Source organism: Salmo salar, chromosome 16 (assembly GCF_965601325.2).
Source record: "Salmo salar chromosome 16, fSalSal1, whole genome shotgun sequence".
Classification (NCBI taxonomy): domain Eukaryota; kingdom Metazoa; phylum Chordata; class Actinopteri; order Salmoniformes; family Salmonidae; genus Salmo; species Salmo salar.
Genome location: NC_138306.1, coordinates 66,268,274 through 66,291,327, shown reverse-complemented (window position 1 = coordinate 66,291,327; position 23,054 = coordinate 66,268,274). Strand labels below are relative to the sequence as shown.

Genomic DNA, 23,054 nt, shown 5'->3' with positions numbered 1-23,054 from the left:
TCCCAACCGTGAAGCACGGGGGTGGCAGCATCATGTTGTGGCAGTGCTTTTCTGCAGGAGGGTCTGGTGCACTTCACAAAATAGATGGCATCATGAAGAATGAAAATTATGTGGATATATTGAAGCAACATCTCAAGACATCAGTCAGGAAGTTAAAACTTGGTCGCAAATGGGTATTCCAAATGGACAATGACCCCAAGCATACTTCCAAAGTTGTGGCAAAACGGCTTAAGGACAACAAAGTCAAGGTATTGGAGTGGCCATCACAAAGCCCTGACCTCAATCCTATAGAACCTTTGTGGGCAGAACTGAAAAAGCGTGTGCGAGCAAGGAGGCCTACAAACCTGACTCAGTTACACCAGCTCTGTCAGGAGGAACGGGCCAAAATTCACCCAACTTATTGTGGGAAGCTTGTGGAAGGCTACACGAAACGTTTGACCCAAGTTAAACAATTTAAAGGCAATGCTACCAAATACTAATTGAGTGTATGTAAACTTCTGACCACTGGGAATGTGATGAAATAAATAAAAGCTGAAATAAATCATTCTCCCTACTATTATTCTGACATTTCACATTCTTAAAATAAAGTGGTGATCCTAACTGACCTAGGACAGGGAATTTGTACTAGGATTAAATGTCAGGAATTGTGAAAAACTGAGTTTAAATGTATTTGGCTAAGGTGTATGTAAACTTCTGACTTCAACTGTATATTTTGCTTAGAACAGTTCTGGGGCAAAATAATATCACCAATCGGCTGCCTATTGGGGAACCCTGCTCTAGTGCTTAACCACGGATTCTAGCTAAAGTGAAATTTGACCCTTGTCTGTCGGAAATCCATACATCTCCGAATATATTGCTTTGGATTTCCATGAGAAGAAACTTCATAAATTGTTCATAGCAAAGAAGGTGTCTGATGTCCTGCAGATTTCCTCCTGTAGCCTACTGTGTGGGTCTTCCTACCTCATGCCAAAGCTACTTCTCACTAGAATGAGCAACAGAACAAGAAGGTTGTGGCAGGTTTTACACAGTGCCCACCCTGTGCCTACTTCCTTTCAAAGTGTCAGCTCCTGTTCTGTTCAAAGAAATGAACATACCCTCCTCATTAGTTCACTTGTGAGGTCCGTTCTTGAGTGTTTGTTTAGACAGTTACCTTTCCTGTTACGTAGCCTAAGTAGGGGAGACTGGGGAAGTTGTAACACGTTTGGGCTTTCTACAACTTGGTACTGTCTAATAGTGTATCTTCACTAACTGTAACCTATACAATATTTACAAGCCTGGTCAATTTACACTCCAATTACTACATTATCACAGGGAACTAAAATATTATTGTAAAAAACATGACGTACTGTAACTGTATTTTACTCACCGTGTGCATAATCTCCAGTGGCCAGATTCTGCGCAGCTGACCAAATTGCACAAGATTTTACTTCTGGGTTAAGATTTTACAGTCTGCATACCAGCAGCCAATTAACACAGCAAGGGCGGATGTTTCCATAATACACTAGAGCACATTCCTGGAGACGGTCTTCTGAAACAGGATCGGAAAGCAGAGCAGCATATCCACCCCATATGATCTGAGGTGAATAGGATGTTCGACTAAGGCAGATATCGGAGATCTTTTTTTCCCTTCTTTTTTTGGTGTTATTAAGGTTATTATCAAGATAATCTTTGAAAGACTGCAACTTTAATTTTAGCTGGCCAGGTTCTGGGTTCCCGAGAATATATTCCAGAGGAGGTTCTGGCTCTGTCTTTTTTAATCCACATTTGTGATCAAAATGAAGTTATAGACTGGAGAGACGTATTCTCAAAACAAGTATTATCACTTAACGGGAAAATAGTGATTGTAGGCTTCCTGCTTGGCTGAGGAGAATAGCACTAAGTATAAGGTGTGTTGTGGGTGGTTTAGAAAAGAGATGTCTTTAGTCTAAATATAGGGCCCATGACAAAACCCAGGTGTTCCTAGCCTTTTAATTCAAACTTTTAGGTCCATGTTTGTGTGATAATAGCTTATTAATTTCAGACTGACTAAAAGTAGGAAGGTAAGGTTTTTCATTAAAGAGATACTTTATAAGAAACGTTGAAATGTAATTTACCATTTAATGGCAATCATTTTCCTGTCTTCGAACAATACCTCTGTCTCTCCCTCACCCTTCTCTCTATCTCTCATCAGAAGGCAAAATCAATGTGTCCTTCAATGCTGATATCTTTTGAAGCCATACACTATTGTTGTCAAGCACTAGTAATACCATGTTTCATCGCATTGTCCAAATCCTTTTTGGTTGCACCTAAACATAGCTGCCTAAAGAAGAAGAAAATACTGTTAACAAGCCTAATTGGGGATAGACCCGGTCAATGAGAAGTCATGTATCATCATACTTAACTTCCCTCTCTGTGACTTTGAAAACTTTGTTCCTCTCGACTGTGGTACTTAAAGTAGTAGCCTACTCATGGTAGTTAAAGCTAACTTTGCAGGGGAGAAGGCATTATCTAGAAGCCAATTGATGTCCTCTCGCTCCCTGAGAACGACATAGGAGTTCCCAGGCCTAACGTTAGACCTTGAACAATACCAGATGTCACACAGCTTTTTACTGTGAGAAAACATGGGACTGAAGAATGGAATGTCAATAACAGCATTTTTCAACACATTGGATGCCAATTGTGCATGTGTTGTTGTTTTGAGTGATTTACAAAGTGGCATGGGTGGATTGAGAGATTAATCCATGTTGATGGATTTCTTCTTAGTTAGATAGGCTCGTCCCTTCCTTTCTATCTATGATTGAAAGTTTTCAAGTAGTGTTGACTCTCGTGAGAGTCACCAACCAATGAAAAGATCATTCAAGAGTAGCATTCCATACAGCAATACAGGGCTCCCAGCAAATAAGCTACTTTCAATGTACATTATATAATAAGGTGTCTGCTAGCCATGAGTTTCTCTCACATTTTCAATCTGGATACTCTGCGTGGCCCTTGGTTAGAGAGGGTGGGGAAAATCACAGGGAGGCTGACAACACAACCAACCCTCTGCAGTGTGTGCGGGCAGGTGTGCTTTCAGATAAGGAGCAGCTAGAGGAATTAAACTGTGCCTAGTAGAAGACAGAGGAGCTGTGAGACTCAATCCCCAAAGGAAAACACAATCAATGTGCATGTAGAGCCTGAAAATCCTTCTGATCGCAAGGATACAGTACATTGAATATAGTAGTGCCACACAATCTCATCTGTGATCATATCGTTTAAGTCATGTACTTTTCTCCGTTGCTTTTGAAGATATCTGGTCATGGAAACATATCCCAAAATGTGATAATGCACAACAGATCCCTGGTTTTGGTGCTGTGGCTTAACAGAGAAAGATAGGACATTTGCAAGAATGCAGTGACACAAAACAACTTAGGGGATATATAGTGCCCCCTACTGACCCAACAATTACCACCCCCAAAGACAATCAACAGGTAAGGGAACAGTCCTGGGCCCGGATGCTATTGTTCTAATGATGAACTTAGCCTTAAGATGCTTTCAGGAAACTGGGCCCAGACATGTTTACTCAGTTGCAATGTTTTTAAGTCTGAGCAAAAGGTCCTGTTTGCAATCAAATTGGGGAACCAGAGGCATACAACAATAAATGTTTATATAAAAAACAGAAACACAATATATATATATATGAGCAGTAGTGTACTTGAAAGGTCAAGAAACCCCCCATTTATTACATAGCGATGCACTGTACAGTTTTGTATAAAAGTACTACACGCAATATCTTGTCAGAAAATACAAGCCAAACTGGACATATATAAATCATATATAAAATTATAAAACTTCTGTTACATCTTTTATCGTCATTTGAGAAAGTAAATACTGTATACATGAATGTAGGCTGTGACACCATAGTACACTTTTTTTTTGTCCTATCCTTGCAACACATTGATTAGCGATTGATTAGTGATCAGCTGGTAACAGTTGCGAGCTCAAAGCATCATAGCAGGGTTCTACTTTAGTTGAAGGAAAGTGATGAAGAGAAGGTCGTTTTCAGGTGCTGTTTTTCAGTGCAATGCAAAAGATACACATCGCAGTGTTGCCTGATGATGCCTCAGACATAACATGAAAACAGAACATTCTAGTGTGATATGGACATATAAAAATCCTTTCTTTTCATTTTGTACATTTATACAGCTCATATAAAATATTATACCAATAGCGTACTGTAAAAGGCTATGCAACTGTCTCTCGTATAGTTGCCTCCAGTTTCTTTGGGAGTGGCTCTCTTCTCTCTTCAATATTGATGACGGGCTTCCGACAGTTCTGTCCCTGATCAAGGTATAACTTAGCATATACTGGGTTGGGGTAGTTCATGGCCTGGAAGAAAAAGCAAAAAAACCCAAGGAGAGTATTACTTTTACACTAAACATGGCCAGGATGAACTAATAACCATTTCATAAGCCAGCATGATATAAATTAGATTCATTAGTTATTAAAGTATCTCGTATCTTTCAGATGCCCAGCCTATTTGGGTATAAACAACAATTGACAGTGTTAATGTGATTAAAGTATTTTGCAGCACGTCCAGAGCTTATTGTTGCTTAACAAGCAAGACAAGGACACTGTCGCTGACATCCCACCAGGTGACTGTAGACAAGCTCTAGCCATGTGGAACACCAGCAGATGGTTTCTTTCAATTATAAAACTGGGTGGTTGGAGCCCTGAATGCTGATTGGCTGACAGCAGTGGTATATCAGACCATATACCATGGGTATGACAAAACATGTATAACAGGTAATCAGTTTATAACAGCAATAAGGCATCTCAGGGGTTTGTGGTATTCGGTCTACATACAGTACCACACCCCATCGGGCCATATTGCTTAATTATAACACATATTACACACATTCTGGAGGAAGCCTTTACCGTAGCTTTCATGAATACAACATGAGATCTTGGATTGGAACCCAATGGCCTTGGCTTTGTATCAATATACAGTAGGCTTTTATACAGCATCTCTCCCAGAGAGGACAGTAAATTTACAAGGAGTTTACCTGTCCAGGAAGGATCTCCTTAGGGAGACGATGTACTCTGTCAGGGTGAACTGACAGAGTGTGCAGGTGACTAGACCTCACACCAACACACCAACCCTACAACACATAATGACCACATTAACATCACACACCAACCCAACAACACAACCATTACAGTTTTATCTTCCAGAATAGAATAAAATACATCTTTGTCTATTGGCTACATGCCAGTATCCACACTGGCATAACACTGAATCAATGCATGCGTTCTATGTAGTACGCTAGTGTGGGTATTGCGTAGCCCTTGTTAGTAACTCAGTGAAAAGGGAGGATACAGGAGTAAGCGTTTCCAAACCTTGTGTGGGTCCAGGGTGAAGCTTGGCTGAAGGTGATTCCCAGCATCAGAGTGACTGTCGTGGTCCACCTCATACATGTTGTACGAGGGGTTACCGATCTCTACGTTTATCCCACCATTCACCATGGGCTGCCGCTGGACTATTTTCCCCCTGTAAATGATAACATTGATGAGGTTAGGAGAGCATTATAAACCTTCATGACTGCTTACGACGATACGCATGACCAATAATCACACAACAGAACATGTACAGTGCTTTCGGAAAGTATTCAGACCCCTTGACTTTTTCTACATTTTGTTACGTTAGTCTTATTCTACAATGGATTAAATAAATACAAATCCTCAGCAATCTACACACAATACCCCATAATGACAAAGTGAAAACAAGTTGGTAAAAAAACAGAAATACCTTATTTACCTAAGTATTCTGACCCTTTGCTATGAGACACGAGATTGAGGGCAGGTGCATCCTGTTTCCATTGATCATCCTTGAGATGTTTCAACAACTTGATTGGAGTCCACCTGTGGTGAATTAAATTGATTGGACATGATTTGGAAAGGCACACACCCATCTATATAAGGTCCCACAGTTGACAGTGCATGTCAGAGCAAAAACCAAGTCGTGAGATCCAAGGAATTGTCCGTAGAGCTCAGAGACGGGATTGTGTCGAGGCACAGATCTGGGGAAGGGTAACAAATCATTTCTGCAGCATTGAAGGTCTCCAAGAACACAGTGGCCTCCATCATTCTTAAATGGAAGAAGTTTGGAACCACCAAGACTCTTCCTAGAGCTGGCCGCCCGGCCAAACTGAGCAATAGGGGGAGAAGGGCCTTGGTCTGGGAGGTGGCCAAGAATCCGATGGTCACTCTGACAGAGCTCTAGAGTTCCTCTGTGGAGATAGGAGAACCTTCAGAAGGTCAACCATCTCTGCAGCACTCCACCAATCAGGCCTTTATGGTAGAGTGGCCAGACGGGAGCCACTCCTCAGTAAAAAGGCACATGACAGCCCACTTGGAGTTTGTCAAAAGGCACCTAAAGACTCTCAGACCATGAGAAACAAGATTCTCTGGTCTGATGAAACCAAGATTGAACTCTTTGGCCTGAATGACAAGTGTCACATCTGGAGGAAACCTGGCACCATCCCAGCGGCAGGGACTGGGAGACTAGTCAGGATCGAGGCAAAGATGAACGGAGCAAAGTACAGAGAGATCCTTGATGAAAACCTGCTCCAGAGTGCTCAGGACCTCAGACTGGGGTGAAGGTTCACCTTCCAACAGGACAACGACCCTAAGCACACAGCCAAGACAACACAGGAGAGGCTTCGGGACAAGTCTCTGAATGTCCTTGTGTGGCCTAGCCAGAGTCCGGACTATAACGTGATCGAACAACTCTGGAGAGACCTGAAAATAGCTGTGCAGCAACACTCCCAAAAATACAAGTGTTCCAAGCTTGTAGCGTCATACCCAAGAAGACTCGAGGCTGTAATCGCTGCCAAAGGTGCTTCAACAAAGTACTGAGTAAAGGGTCTGAATACTTAAGTAAATGTGATATTTTTTTATATATTTTTTTTATGAATTTGCAAACACTTTTAAAAACCTGTTTTTACTTCATCATTATGGGGTATTGTGTGTAGATTGATGAGGGGAAAAAAACGACTTCATCAATTTAAGGCTGTAACCTAACAAAACGTGGAAAAAGTCAAGGGGTCTGAATACTTTCCGAAGGCACTGTATGTAGTATGAAGTGACTGAGTATCTTTTGGAATCTGTCTACTTAGAAGTAAAGACATACCTTTGCTTCCTCTTGCATATGAAAACCCCCAAGGCCATGGTAGTGATGAGAATCACCAGTAGAACCAGTGGGACAATGATGGCCATGCTTCCTGTAACACACAGATCAAACTATTAGACTTAAACATGTTCAATACGTGACATTCTTCCCTCCTCTCTGTAGTGAAACAATACAATATGCTAACATCCAAAAAGCTTCAGGGGTTGGAAAAATAACTTTCCAACAAGGTTCTACATATGGGGACTGCATTTCTATGACTCTGCTAAAGTTAAAGTCAGTCTATGGAGGTAAAGGCTCAGTCTGCACAGTTAGGCCTTAGAGCAAGTCGACACTGAAACTTCAGACTGCAGACCAAGATCAAATACCAATCTCTGGGAGGGTAGGGTGGTTCAAAGAGTCTGAAAAGGTCTCCAAATCCAGACAATAGCACTTTTAGAACTGAAAATAGGCAGTATTTTTCTTGTAGGATTGTGTGTCTATGTTTGTGTGTGTGGATGTGTGCGTGTCTGTACAGATGTAGGATCTTAGTTTAAATAATCCTGCAGCAACAGGAAATATGAATTGTCACCTGGATTATAATTAATGGACATTTTTGTAGGGGTTGATGCATTTTTCGTAATGGACATCAAACTTTAGAAGCCTTTTTAAACTCAAATACACTACAAGTTTACACATTCTAAGCAACAGAATAGTGATCAAATTAATATCTTACATCTGTATGTTTCTGTGTGTTTGTGAGAGAGCGAGCGGCGAGAGCGTCTCTTTACAACTTACTACTCACCCCCGCTGATGTTGCCAGACAGACTGTTCTTGGGGGCAGGTCTCTCACACTGTGTACCTGACCAATCAGCTGGACACCTAGAAAAGTCACAATGAGTATGAATAGCTGTCTGTTGGTCAAACCAAGTCTCTTTAACAAGAAGGCTATAGTGTACACACACTATACCCGTCTTAATTAGGGAGGACGGGCTCGTGGTAATGACTGTACCAAATACATCAAACACATGGTTTCCAGGTGCGCCGTTCCGGCCCTTATTATGAGCCGTCCTCCCCTCGGCAGTCTCCTGTGACACACACACACACACACCTCTCTTAATTTAATCTCCTCATTTGGTAAAGTCTCAGGGAACATGCATGCATAATTCATTCCCTCATCGAGTTAAAGAAAATAAGCATAATCTCACACGAAGTCTTCATCCCAAACGGGACTCTTTTTCCTTTATTTTGCACTACTTTGACCAGGGACCATAGGAATCTGGTCAAAAGTGGTGCACTATGTAGGGAATAGGGTGCCATATGGGACCCATCAAGGTTTGGATGTAATCCAGAGACAGTGATCCATTACTACTTTTCTCTTTCCCCTCCCTTGCCCAGAGGATAGGAAGACATGCAATTACGCTATATGTAATCTGACAAGGGGGACTGCATGATGATGAAATGATATTAGCTAATATTAAATAGACTGTAAGCAGCATTTAATCAAACTTTCATTAGAGGGACTGTGGCTCACTGCAGGTACCACATGAATCATAGTCCTGAAGGGAATGACAGCTTGTAGCTGACCTATATAAATCACACCATTTGTTGCTTGGGAATATGCTTAGCTGCAGAAAGTTGTTCTCGATCACTTAGAGACTGGGTTATTATCCTGTTTTCACTACATGTATTGAGAGGCTAGGTCAAAGAGAGAAACGTAAGGTGCGTTTGTGCTGTGAATGAGGGGACGAGGAACATGTGTTGTAAAGGGTTCTATTGTACAATAATGTTAGACAGACAGAGACAGAGGTACTGGTGAGAGTCTGAGTTGGGGAGTGATGTACAGAGTGGATGCTGCTGGAAAGTGAGACAGTGAGGGCTGGTCTCGGAAATGGCAGGAGAGGAGGAGGGAAGGAGATGAGGAGAGGAGGAAGGGAGTCAGGGAAGAGAGGAGGGGTAAAAGTCAGACCTACTTGCACTGGGGTTTGTTTAAGGCAGTTAACGTGCAAATCCCTTTATTCTGACAGTAGTTATCACACGGATTGGCCCGCTGGTCACAGCGCTGGTTCAAGAACCCAGGCGTGCAGCTGCAGCATAGAGAAATGATCGCCACATGAACGAATCATATATTGAGGAACACAGAGACAAAGTCTGCGTCTGAAATGGCACCCTATTCTTTATATAATGCACTCCTTTTGACCAGGGCCCACATATGGAATAGGGTGCCATTTTGGACGCATAGATAAAAGAAGATAGAGCACAATACATTCTCACAGTCCACCAGCTCGGGCCATTGGAGGATACGGAGTATGAAATCGAACAGATGGAGCTAGGCCCTATTCCATCTTAGTGTTTCCATAGGATGTGTGCGTGTTCAGGTGAGAAAGCTAAGCATTATGGCAAGCAATCCATCCAATGTTACGCCAAGTGGGAGCAAAATAAGTTCAACTGCAGGAATAGCCCACAGATTGTTGTTTGAGATCTATAGAATGACACAGACCCTACCGGTCAAACGTTTTGGAACACCGACTCATTCAAGGGTTTTTCCTTATTTTTACTAATTTCTACATTGTAGAATAATAGTGAATACATCAAAACTATCAAATAACACATATGGAATCATGTAGTACCCCAAAAAGTGTTAAACAAATCAAAACAAATCAAAATATGTGTATATATATATATTGTGGAATTTCTTTCCTTCTTAATGTGCTATGATGAAACTGGCTCTTTTGAGGACCACCACAGGAAAGGAAGACCCAGAGTTACCTCTGCTGCAGAGGATAAGTTCAATAGAATTACCAGTCTCAGAAATTGCAGCCCAAATAAATGCTTCACAGAGTTCAAGTAACAGAAACATCTCAACATCAACTGTTCAGTGAACCAGGCTTTCATGGTCTAATTGCTGCAAAGAAACCACTACTAAAGGACACCAATAAGAAGAAGAGACTTTCTTGGGCCAAGAAACACGAGCAATCGACATTACACAGGTGGAAATTTGTCCTTTTGTCTGGAGTCCAAATTTGACATTTTTGGTTCCAACAGCCATGTCTTTGTGAGACGCGGTGTAGGTAAACAGATGATCTCCGCATGTGCATTTCCCACCGTAAAGAATGGATGAGGAGGTGTGATGGTGTGGGGATGCTTTGCTGGTGACACTGTCTATGATTTATTTAGAATTCAAGGCACACTTAACCAGCATGGCTACCACAGCATTCTGCAGCGATTCACCATCCCATCTTGAAGGGCTTAATGGGAATATAATTTGTTTTTCAACAGGACAATGAGCCAACAGACCTCAGGCTGTGTAAGGGCTATTTTACCACGAAGGACAGTGATGGAGTGACCTGGCCTCCACAATCACCCAACCTCAACCCAATTGAAATGGTTTGGTATGAGTCGGACCGCAGAGTGAAGGAAAAGCAGTGCTCAGCATATATGGGAACTCCTTCAAGATTGTTGGAAAAGCAGTCCTCATGAAGCTGGTTGAGAGAATGCCAAGAGTGTGCAAAGCTGTCATCAATGCAAAGGGTGGCTATTTGAAGAACCTCAAACACTTTTTTTGGTTACTACATGATTCCATATATTTTATTTCAGAGTTTTGATGTCTTCACTATTATTCTACAATGTAGAAAATAGTCCAAATAAAGAAAAACCCTTGAATGAGTAGGTGTTCTAAAACTTTTGACCGGTAGTGTCTTTCTCCACCACCAACCCAATACAACAAGAAATTGGATGACAAAGATAAAAGCAAAAAAACTAACTAAACAAGGTAAAAAAACTAACAAAAACAAAGAAAACACATTTTCCCAAAAGGGAAACCGCTCATTCAAAGCTGTAGTATTGGAGGCAGTGGTATCTAACAGTATGTAGGCATACTGTTTAAAGCTAGAATCCTTAACTGAAACAATAACAAAGCACGCAACCCACCTCTGTTTTGGTAATAGGCTGAGGGATGGGCCTGGAGAAATGTAACCACTCTCAAATTGATAAACAGAGCTATGGATGGAAGGGCTGACCGTCCATGATATCACAATTATAGTTTAACAATGTTTTAAGGATATACAGTGTTTGTTTACATTTACATTGTTTACAAACATTGGAGTAAAATAAGATTATATTTTGGGTTCTGATGGGGTAGGACAGTTGAACTAAGCTCATGAGGCATTTATACATTATATTATTCAAGAATCAATGGGTATATATTATTAATTTGGCTATACAGACTGGATAATACTGAATGTGTCACGTTCGTTTGTAGATAAGGACCAAGGCGCAGCGTGAGTATCGTTCCACAGCTTTATTAATATGCAAAACATACAATAAACTATAGACCAAACAACAAACCGTGACGACAGTGGTGCAACATGCACTAACTCAAAATAAGATCCCACAAACACAGGTGGGAAAAACAACTACTTAAATATGATCCCCAATTAGAGACAACGATGACCAGCTGCCTCTAATTGGGAATCATACAAAAACCCCAACATAGAAAAAAGAAACTAGAAATAAATAAACTAGATAAACCCCCCAGTCACGCCCTGACCTACTCTACCACAGAAAATAAGAGCTCTCTATGGTCAGGACATGACAATATGATTAATTCCAAAAGTCCAAAAAATTGATGATGCAACTAAGGATGATCAACTTTGAAAAGCCTCTTGTGAGTGATGGAAACAAAAACAACCAAAAGCCTCTGTATACTTTAACATAGGATATCTGTCATGTCCTGACCAGTATAAAGGTTATTGTTTATTGTAGTTTGGTCAGGACGTGGCAGGGGGTATTTGTTTTATGTGGTTCGGGGTTTAATGGTATATGTATTTATGTAAGAGGGGTGTTTGATTTATGTGTTCCGGGGTTCTTGGGTAATGTTCTTGTTTTGCATTTCTATGGTTTTCTATGTTGTGTATTTCTTTGTGTTGGCCTGGTATGGCTCTCAATCAGGAACAGCTGTACATCGTTGTTGCTGATTGAGAGTCATACTTAGGTAGCCCTGATTCACCTGTCCCTTTGTGGGAAGTTGTTTGTGCATTGCTGTGTGTAGCCTGCATTACTGTGCGTTTTGTGTTTTAAAGTTAAAATGAGCACTCAACCCGCTGCGCCTTTGTCCCTTTCATACGACGGCCGTTAAAATATCATATAATTTGCAAGAGAGAAGGAAAACTGAAACCCATTTCTCTTGGAAAAACGTGTAATTAAGCCATCTCAGCGTGTTCCCATTTTAGTATCCTGGGTCTAATCCAGTCTCTACTACAGTACCTGCTCTGTCTCTCACAGCAAAACCACTTCCAATACCACTAATTGTACTGTATCAGTGCTGTGTGTGTGATACAACTGAAAGCAGAATGAAGACAAACACAATGGCTGCGTTTACACAGGCAGCCCAATTCTGATCTTTTGCCACTAGTTGATGATGACAACTGACGATGACAACCTACTCAATTGAAAGAAATATAATCAATAGAAATACAAACAATTGTGCTGACTTACTGACAGAATGGCAGGCTGGTCTCAGGGTCGTGGTGACAGGTTCCTCCGTTGTAACAGTATCCATCACACAGTTGACAGGTGGCTGCCACTCTGCCGTTACTGCAGCTGTAAGGACAGGAAAGGAATATGGCAATGACTTCATAAAGCATTACAAGCACATGTATAATGCATTTATAAAACCTTGTGAATTTTTCTAATGACGCAAGCCCTGAACCATGGAGACAGGAGAATGCTGACATGTGGTAGCATCCACAGAAATATAATTACTAGAACGGATATTCCTTTCAAGGGTATGTTCTGTGATGGGTATCAGTCAAAGGTTCCATTCTAGTAATTCTATATCCGGTATCACTTTATTTAGATATCGCTAGACTATCAGTAACATTTCAACTAACTATCAAACCCTAAACTAAGCCTTACTCTAACCCCTGTTCTAACCCTAAACTAACCCTTTCCCTAACCCCTGCTCTAACCCTAACCTTAGCAAGCAGTTGCTTATCGACAGATTGTATGACTATCTGGACTATCCAAATCAAGTGTGACCTATTCTACTCAGATGATACTTACTTGCAGGACACGTTGTCTGTCTCCGGGTTGACAATACACTGTGCCCCTCGACACTGGAGACATCTGTCCACTTCACACTTCACTCCCTCATATCTGGTTGAACACACACACTCCACGTGGCTCTTGCTTGACAGAGTACAAGCCTTCGAATTGGTACAGTAGTGATGGCAGATATCTGGAACCAAGGTGGAGAAAAACAAGCTTATTTATTTAATGTGTTACATTCCTGGTCTTCCGCTGTCAGTCATTGCAGAATCTATTTGTTCAGCCCTTGATACTGAGCCGTTGCAAGCAAGCAGCTTTTGAAGTGATTTTCCTATCAAACTTATTTTAAACCGCCAGATATGAGGAGATTAACAAAATATTCCAACTCATTTTTAGTGTTGTGGTAAATGTGGAAACCACAAACCCCTCTCTTCTCATTGCGGAGACCGAATGCAACACGAAATATTGATTGATTGCCAATCTTAGTGTGCGCGTGTGTGTGTATCTGACTCACGGTAGAGACAACGCTCCCCAGTGTACTCGGCCATACAGCGACACACTGGCTGGTTCCCCCTGCTGACATCACAGGTGCCCCCATTCAGACAGTAGTTATCACACACCTTCCTCTCACAGACCGGCCCTGTGAACCCCACAGCACAACGACATGTTGGCCTCCCTGAAAGATATCGAGAGAGAGAGAGAGAGAGAGAGAGAGAGAGAGAGAGAGACATAGATGGATGGAGGCAGGGAGAGAAAGAGAGAGGGAGGGAGAGAGAAACGGGAGGGAGGGAGAGGGAAACAAGAGAGGGGAGAGAGAGGGAAAGAGAGAGTGGGGAGGAGGGAGGAAGAGAGAGAGAGGGGGGGGGTGTAGTTTGATTTATTTGACATTCTATTGAAATTGGCTCCAAATTGTGTAGCTGATATAAATATAATAACAAGCACGTCCAATGTCCAACGTCATAATGGAAAAGCAAGCAAACACAAGGCAGATGTGATTTCTCTCACATTTCATATTAGAGATTCAAAACCAATTCCCATCCAAGGTGACGTCCACAAAGAGACCCCCAAGGTCCAATGTTTTCTAAACAGCCATGTCTATTTGCACTGGAAGGATTTCAACTGGTTTCACATTGGTCCTATGACCGCTTGGAGAGCTTACATCTGAAATACAACATCGACTGCCCGCTCCTGACTGGGATGAATAGAAACTTACTGTGTGTGTCTGAAGTTCTTTCTCCTGATGCTCCATCTGTCAGCTAAGAGGTAAGTTGGTATTGATGTCGCCATGCCAACACTAACATTTAACTGTTATTTCAAGCATTCATATTTGACCACCTCATTTCCTCGCTTCAAACTCCTCCCAAAAATGTATCTTCCTCGGAAGAGAAAGAAAAGAGAGAAGCTCGATCCATGCCATTTATTTATATCTCCACTCTCAATGATTTATTCTGAAATAAATAAAATAAACCTTGCTCTGCATTTACTGTAAGGGAACCTGGACTTTGGGGACTTTAATGTGTTTTAACAACTGTTAAAAAATAGATAGCAATGCCACACATGAAGCGCGCCGTGCATATTCATGGTGGTACTGACGTCTTCGCTAATGCAATACCAAAGTGGGGCCATACATACTGCATTTTCAGATACATCTATAGCTTACATCTCTCAGGGGTAGTCAAACTAAGGGATTTTAACTGCACTTTCCTATGGCTCCCTGACACTGGGAGGCACTCGCATAAATGCTCACTAATGTCCAATCAACAACTACATAAAGCAGGAGATTCAAACTCATTCCATGGGGTGTCTGCTGGTTTGAGTTATTTCCATTAGATTGGTGTCCAATTAAGATCTAGACAACCAGGTGTGGGGAGTTCCTAACTAATCAGTGACCTTAATTGATCCATCTAGTACAGCAGAGGAGTGAACCTGCAGACACTCTGCCCTCCATGGAATACGTTTGACACGTGACGCAGAACGATAGTTATTTAGAAGCAGATTATCAATCATGAAGCCAGAAGTTGTCACAGCAAAACTGGCATCTGTGGGAAGGATCTCATTGGCTGACAGGACAGGGGCCTTGGTCCCAACCAGGTCCCAACACTCATTTCCCATAGTCACGGATGGATGAGCGCCCTCTCCTGTCCTGGAGGTCCCAGTGGAAGAGCAGGGAGCATGCACACACACACACACACACACACACACACACACACACACACACACACACACACACACACGCACACGCACACACACACACACAGCAGAAGAGGCTTACCTATGGAAGAGCCTGAGCATGTGCCCCCGTTCTGACAGTAGTCTTTACAGTGGTCGACTTCACAGCGCTCCCCGGAGAAATTTGGCCAGCAGTAACATCGCAGCTCCCCCTTCTCGTTGGTGATGCATCGCCCTCCGTTCTCGCAGACGGGGCGACACATTTCTCCTGAAAGCAAATGATGTAGGCCCATGTGTTAAGATTAAAACCATGGCAACCTTGACCTGCTCCCATTAATATCTAACGAGTAGATTAATCCACCTTTCTAAAAGGCTGGAACTCAAATGGGCTGTACTGACTGTTCTATGCAGGACTGCTTGCATGGTACCTTCACTTTCCCTCCAATTTACTCAGCATAGGAAAGATATATATGAAAGATCCAGTCTCAGTTGGATCAAATTAAAGTATTGCAGGGTGACCAGGTCTACTGCACTGAGATGTTAGTGTCCCTGCAGCCTACTGTATTGAGATGTTAGTGTCCCTGCAGTCTACTGTACTGAGAGGTTAGTGTCCCTGCAGTCTACTGTACTGAGAGGTTAGTGTCCCTGCAGCCTACTGTATTGAGATGTTAGTGTCCCTGCAGCCTACTGTATTGAGAGGTTAGTGTCCCTGCAGCTTACTGTACTGAGAGGTTAGTGTCCCTGCAGCCTACTGCATTGAGAGGTTAGTGTCCCTGCAGCCTACTGTACTGAGAGGTTAGTGTCCCTGCAGCCTACTGTACTGAGAGGTTAGTGTCCCTGCAGCCTACTGTACTGAGAGGTTAGTGTCCCTGCAGCCTACTGTACTGAGAGGTTAGTGTCCCTGCAGTCTACTGTACTGGGATGTTAGTGTCCCTGCAGCGTACTGTATTGAGATGTTAGTGTCCCTGCAGCCTACTGTATTGAGAGGTTAGTGTCCCTGCAGCCTACTGTATTGGGATGTTAGTGTCCCTGCAGCGTACTGTATTGAGATGTTAGTGTCCCTGCAGCGTACTGTATTGAGATGTTAGTGTCCCTGCAGCCTACTGTATTGAGAGGTTAGTGTCCCTGCAGCCTACTGTATTGAGAGGTTAGTGTCCCTGCAGCCTACTGTATTGAGAGGTTAGTGTCCCTGCAGCCTACTGTATTGAGAGGTTAGTGTCCCTGCAGCCTACTGTACTGGGATGTTAGTGTCCCTGCAGCCTATGGTACTGAGATGTTAGTGTCCCTTCTCATTGAATAGCTAGCTGGTTGACAGGTAGGCGTACTATACCGAACACATTGGTGTCTTACTGTACCTGATGTGTTGGTGTCCCTGCAAGTCCTGTTTATTAGCGTGGTCCCCTCAGGACAGAAACAGCTGGCTCCGGCAGGGTTGAGCAGACACAGGAAATCACAGTCCATCCTTAGGCACGGATTGGACACTGACACGGCCAATGGGATAAAGGTTAGAAAGCAGGATATGCGAGTTTGTAAAGTGTAGTACGTAGACGACTGTGCACTGTACCACTGTGTTGTTTGAGTGGACCTGGTTGGTTGCAGTTAGCATATTCTGTGCTGTATGTGCCTTTTACACTATGTAACACAGACACAAATAATGAATATATAGATGACACACACTAAGACAAATTCATATTCTGTCATATGAAAGGCTCAAACTTTTCAAAGTCAAACATGAGATCCTTTTTATTGTGTTTAACTGAGAGAGAATAACAGTGTGATCCTCTGGGCTGGAGCTAGGGATAATGATGCATGAGGGAGGGCTTCAACTGGCCTTTAGAAGTGGCATACAGAGGCATGCAGTACAGTCCCACCAAACAGATGACCACATTGTCATTCAACTCTCACAGAACACCCACAGGACCAGACGACAGTAAACAAACAACTGCCAGCAGTCATTGGAGAGAGGGAATAGGAGAGGAAAGGGAGAGGGAGCCAGAGATATTGAGAGACAAAGAGACAGACAGACAGACAGACAGACAGTGAGAGAGACAGAAAGAGAGAAAATAGGGAAAGAGAAAGCGATTGATAAAGTCTACCGTCTTGCTGTTTGAATCGATGGAGGACCAAGATAATGGAGGGTCTCTCTACTCCCAGATGGAGCCGTTCCATTGGCTGTTTTCCATACTTATGGACCCGGAAGACATCATTCCTCATCCCGATCCCATAGATATAGTCCTCAAAGATATCAATCCTTACAGGCTGGGAAAGACCTTGGGACAGAACAAGTGGTAACAACTGTAACACTAGACTAGTAAGTGAGAAAATGGGCCCATCAATAATTCATCTGAATTCCAAATAATATAAAATAATATTTAGCAAAATGTTCTATCGCTCTACCCTCCACCCTTGAAGCGATGAGTCGAGCGCATTTGATAAGAATGACAACAACTTGAGGGAATGGACAATTAAAGAAGATTCAACCTGCAACGTAGGCCTTTCCTCTCGTACCTGTATAAGGGTTGAAAATGGCAGATTTGGACGCTGATAAGCACCTACATTGGAAAGAAGTGGCTGTACAGTAACAGTAACATGCTATACAGTACATGGCGTCAGAGCTCTGTATGGGGGTTGACTGACAGCCACTCTGAACTTGAGCACCACACGCGATATTTCACCCCCATCCCTCCCGCTAACTTTAGCACATTCTTGGCTGTCTGAGCGAGGGAAACGCAGTAAATTAAGATGACTCAATGTATTTTGAAAGACGAGATGTTGAGGATTCAAAAAAATATATACTGCTTTGATGCCAAACACCCGCGAGTCCAAATGAGCACTTCACACATCATGAAACTCATGTAATATACAGTGTCAACATTTAGGATCACTATGTTTGATGTAGAGTTACAAGATGACATGGCTTTATTCCCGGGTTGTCCTGAATAGAATGAGCCTATGTTTGTTGTAATGTGAAGTGAATTTGCAGCGGCACACGCATCTCAATGCACTCATGACTCCATTCTATGCGCACCAAAATTATGACCTGCTTCTCTGAATTGCCTTGGAGAAAGCCTAACACTCTAAGATCGCATTTTATCATTTAGCTAGTCATGTTGGCAATAGAACAAGCTTTCAACCAGCCACGCCCACCTGAGCCAGATTACGATTTATAAAATGGACCATTTTTGGATTGCGTAAACAACAACAGTAATTGTGTAAAGGCGGGGATGCAGGGCTGTGTTCCAAACAAAACAACTACAAGTGTGCTTGCTCTAATTCCTCAACGGCACAGCTAGCAGAGCTAAAAAAAAAAGCACCTTATAGTTGAAGATGTTATTTGACTTCATTGAAATTACTTAGGATCTGTGCACACTTTGGAGAGGTGTGTGACCACTTGGAAACACCAGTAAGACCTCTCACTCAAACCCGTCCTTTTTTGTCTCATGTTGCACCTACCCCAAGAATATTCTTATCATGTTACTGAATATATCCAGAGCATTTTCAGATTTAGTTATCAACAAAAATGTAAAATGCACATAAATTCAAAAGTGTAATGTTTGGATTCAGTCTTGTGTTAGGTGAACTGTTGTGTCATCACTTTTAGTCTAATCATTTTCCCATAATCTCCAAACTGTTCCCTTTTAATTGTTACCATGGTTATGCATATGATTTCCATATTTCTTCTGTAGGAAACATTTACATTTAGCCCTATCCACATAGGCCAATTTCAACGAGTGTAAAGGGTTAAGGACATGCATGTCTTCTGTGTTAGTCTGTGCTTTGCTCACCATGTGTACTGCTCACCACCACCACAGAGTCCGATCCATCAAATCGAACGCTCCCAATCACAGACAACTCTGTATCAGCCCAGTACAAACGCTGGTTGAAATAATCAATGGCAAGTCCTGTGAAGATTTAAAACATACTAGTCGCTCTATATGAGCTGTTGTAAAGTGCAGCAAACTTTCCTTCTGACAAGTGCTGCATTCTATCAAAATGTATCCCTCTACACTAAAAGAAACAGGATATTGATTAGAATAGATATGATATGTAGAAAATAAACATACAAGTACACAGCTCCATACTTCCTGCTTATGGGTGCTTCCTGAAGGTATTGTTATGTCACATGACCAGAAGTTCGAGAGCACCTACCACTGGGTCTCCTAAGGTTCTTCTCCACTAAGATTCTCCTCATAGACCCATCCATGGCAGCCTCCTCGATGTGGGAGTGGTCTCCTACCACTGTCCAGTACATCATCCTATAGGAAGTACAGGAAGTAAGTAAAGGAAGAATAGATAATTATAGCAGGTAATAAGGGCAGGGCAGAGGCATAATTTGGCCAGGCATAATTTGTTGTGTATCTGCCCAAAGAGAAAATATAGTCAAAAAATTGGCAATCTGATATGTGGTTGTTTTACCTAGCAACTTTAGTTGATTGAACTAATTGTCAATTGCTAGGAACATCTGCTAAATGACTAAAATGTAATTAATGTAAGGATTAATCTTACCCTTGAGCTGGGTTAACAGTGATAGAGTAAGGCTCCCCGGCGATGTCTGTGATGAGACGAGAGCAGTTTGGCCCTCCCAGCTGGCCCACGTTGATGGAATATCTGAGCCTCCTCCAGTGGGCGTTGTAGTAGCTGAACCAATGCATCCTGGAGTGGTCTGTCCAGTAAATGTTGCCAGTCACCCAATCTGCAGATATATCCCTGGGCCTTCTGAAGTCAGGGCACTGGAGAAGAAGAATGTGTTTACACATTTACTGACATGACTTTCATCCTTACCTGGAAATTGATTTACAAACTTAGAGCATGTAGGCACACACATTCTCTCTCCCTTTCTCTCTCTCTCTCTCTGTCAAAATACACTACATAACCAAAAGTATGTGGCCATGTGCTTGTCAAACATCTCATTCTAAAATCATGGGCATTAATATAGAGTTGGTCCCCTCTTTGCTGCTATAACAGCCTCCACTCTTCTGTGAAAGGCTTTCCACTAGATGTTGGAACATTGTTGCGGGGACTTGCGTACCTTTCAGCCACAAGAGCATTAGTGAGGTGGGGCACTGATGTTGTACAATTAGGCCTGGCTCACAGCCAGCGTTCCAATTCATCCCAAAGGTGTTTGATGGGGTTGAGGTCAGGGCTCTGTGCAGGCTAGTCAAGTTCTTCTACACCGATCTCAACAAAACATTTATTTATGGACCTTGCTTTGTGCACGAGGGCATTGTCATGCTGAAACAGGAAAAGGCCTTCCCCATTCTGTTGCCGCAAAGTTGGAAGCACGGAATCGTCTGGAATGTATGCTGTAGCGTTAAGATTTCCCTTCACTGGAACTAAGGGTCCTAGCCTGAACCATGAAAAACAGTCCCAGACCATTATTCCTCCTTCACCATACTTTACAGTTGGCACTGTGCATTTGGGCAGGTAGCATCCTCCTGGCGTCCGCCAAACCCAGATTCATCTGTCGGACTGCCAGATGGTGAAGCGTGATTCATCACCACAGAGAATACGTTTCCACTGCTCCAGAGTCCAAAGGAGGCGATCTTTACACCACTCCAGCTGACGCTTGGCATTGCGCATGGTGAGGCGAACAGTTATTGTGCTGACGTTGGTTCCAGAGGCAGTTTGGAACTCGGTAGTGAGTGTTGCAACCAAGGACAGATCATTTTTACCCACTACGTGCTTCAGCAGTCGCCGGTCCCATTCTGTGAGCTTGTGTGGCCTACGACTTTGCGACTGAGCCGTTGTTGCCCCTAGATGTTTCCACTTCACAATAACAGCATTTACAGTTGACTGGGGCAGCTCTCGGAGGGAAGAAATTTGATGAACTGACTTGTTAGAAAGACGGCATCCTATGACAGTGCCACGTTGAAAGTCACTGAGCTCTTCAGTAAGGCCATTCTACTGCCAATATTTGTCTATGGCGATTGCATGGCTGTGTGCTCGATTTTATGCACCGGTCAGCAATGGGTGTGGCTGAAATAGCAAAATCCACTCATTTGAAGGGGTGTCCACATACTTTTGTATATATAGTGTAATTTCAGTTCAAGTGTCAAATCAGTGCTACAGTGCTCTTTGAAGTCACACAGTGTGGTCTTTGGGGGCTTTCTGTCCCCTTCACTCCCTTTCCCAGGGCTCAAATCAAACCAATTAATGTCAGAGATATTGAGTGGCTGTTAGATCCTGTTCTGTTCTGGTCTCACAGGCAGAGAAGTTAAGGAGTATAGAGACCCACTGAGGAAATCGTCTCGCTTTGCTACACTCATGGCTGTCGTATTACAGTGTGGAACTTGGAATTGATACCATCAAAACGAATGTAATATATTCAAGGTTGTCAATGTGCGGGGGTACAGGTTAGTCGAGGTAATTTGTACATGTAGGTAGGGGTAAAGTGACTATGCATAGATAATAAACACAGAGTAGCAGCAGTGTAAAAACAAAGGTGGGTGTGTGGGGGGTGGGTGTCAATATAAATAGTCTGGGTGGCCATTTGATTAATTGTTCAGCAGTCTTGGCTTGGTGGTAGAAACTGTTAAGGAGCTTTTTGGTCCTAGACTTTGCGCTCCGGTACCAATTGCAGTGTGGTAGCAGGGAGAACAGTCTATGACTTGGGTGACTGGAATCTATGACAATATATTTAACTTTGCCTGCATGAAAGTCCCCGGCCACTAGGATCGCAGCTTATGAAGGATCATTTTCTTGTTTGCTTATGGCCTTATACAGCTCAATGAGTGCGGTCTTAGTGCCATCATCGGTTTGTGTTAGTAAATAGAAGGCTACGAATAATATAGATGAGAACTCTCTTGGTAGATAATGTGGTACACAACTTAACATTAGGCATTTTACCACAGTCGAGCAATACCTCGTGACTTCTTTAATATTTGACATCGCGCACCAGCAGTTATTGACAAATAGACACACACACCCGCCCCTTGTCTTACCAGACGTAGCTGCTATGTTCATGCCAATGTACGGAGAAGCTAGCCAGCTCTATATTATCCATGTCGTTGTTCAGCCACGTCTCAGTGAAATACAAGATATTACAGTTAATGTCCCGTTGTTAGGACAGTCTTAATCGTAGATCGTCCAGTTTGTTTTCCAATGATTGCACGTTCACCAATAATGCATCTCTATGGGTCCGTGTAGCCTATGTGTGGTCTATAACCAGAACTGGTGGCTCGAGAAAGATTTTGAATAAAAAGATAGGAAATCTTTACAGATGTTTGGCTTAAAGTATATATGGATAATTAAGCAGCCTGTATAATAGCGCAACACTTGTAGACTAGCACAGGGAAGGTTTGCATGGCGTCCACATATTGTGTCAGCATCCAAGGGATTGCCAACTCAGGTCTACGGTCCGTCGCTCTATCGGGGGTAAACCCTTTTGTCCCCTGGCATACTTGCCTTTTCTATACATTTTTTTCTGTTGGTTAATTGAATTACAGGTTTAATACTATAGAATTGTATGCATTCACAATTGTAGTCTGCACGATCAATTTGGGGTTTTATTTCATGTTTTTATTTTATGTCTGTCCAAACAGTATTTCTATCTCAACTCTGTGCAAAGTGTTTTCAAATCACAGGCTCTTGGATATATTTACATCTCAAGCTAACTCATGGATAGACTAACCTTTCCCCCCCGCACATTGACTCTGTACCGGTACCCCCTGTATATAGCCTTGCTACTGTTATTTTACTGCTGCTCTTTAACTAT

General features: G+C 42.6%; 1 protein-coding gene across 1 annotated transcript in view; it reads right to left on the bottom strand.

The window, feature by feature from the left end:
* Positions 1–3,695: 3,695 nt before the first annotated feature.
* The window catches only part of LOC106574298 (low-density lipoprotein receptor-related protein 1B), a 133,531-nt gene continuing 114,172 nt past the window's right edge, over positions 3,696–23,054 (bottom strand). The window contains exons 65-78 of the mRNA XM_082962410.1: positions 19,847–20,070; positions 19,490–19,596; positions 19,126–19,242; positions 17,437–17,610; positions 16,696–16,821; positions 15,444–15,608; positions 13,686–13,847; positions 13,187–13,361; positions 12,620–12,724; positions 7,929–8,005; positions 7,148–7,238; positions 5,356–5,506; positions 5,022–5,117; positions 3,696–4,344 (exon numbers count right to left, since the gene is read on the bottom strand). Coding sequence (XP_082818536.1) covers positions 4,201–4,344; positions 5,022–5,117; positions 5,356–5,506; positions 7,148–7,238; positions 7,929–8,005; positions 12,620–12,724; positions 13,187–13,361; positions 13,686–13,847; positions 15,444–15,608; positions 16,696–16,821; positions 17,437–17,610; positions 19,126–19,242; positions 19,490–19,596; positions 19,847–20,070 — 1,914 coding nt within the window. The 3' untranslated portion in view covers positions 3,696–4,200. The remainder of the gene's footprint in view (positions 4,345–5,021; positions 5,118–5,355; positions 5,507–7,147; positions 7,239–7,928; positions 8,006–12,619; positions 12,725–13,186; positions 13,362–13,685; positions 13,848–15,443; positions 15,609–16,695; positions 16,822–17,436; positions 17,611–19,125; positions 19,243–19,489; positions 19,597–19,846; positions 20,071–23,054) is intronic.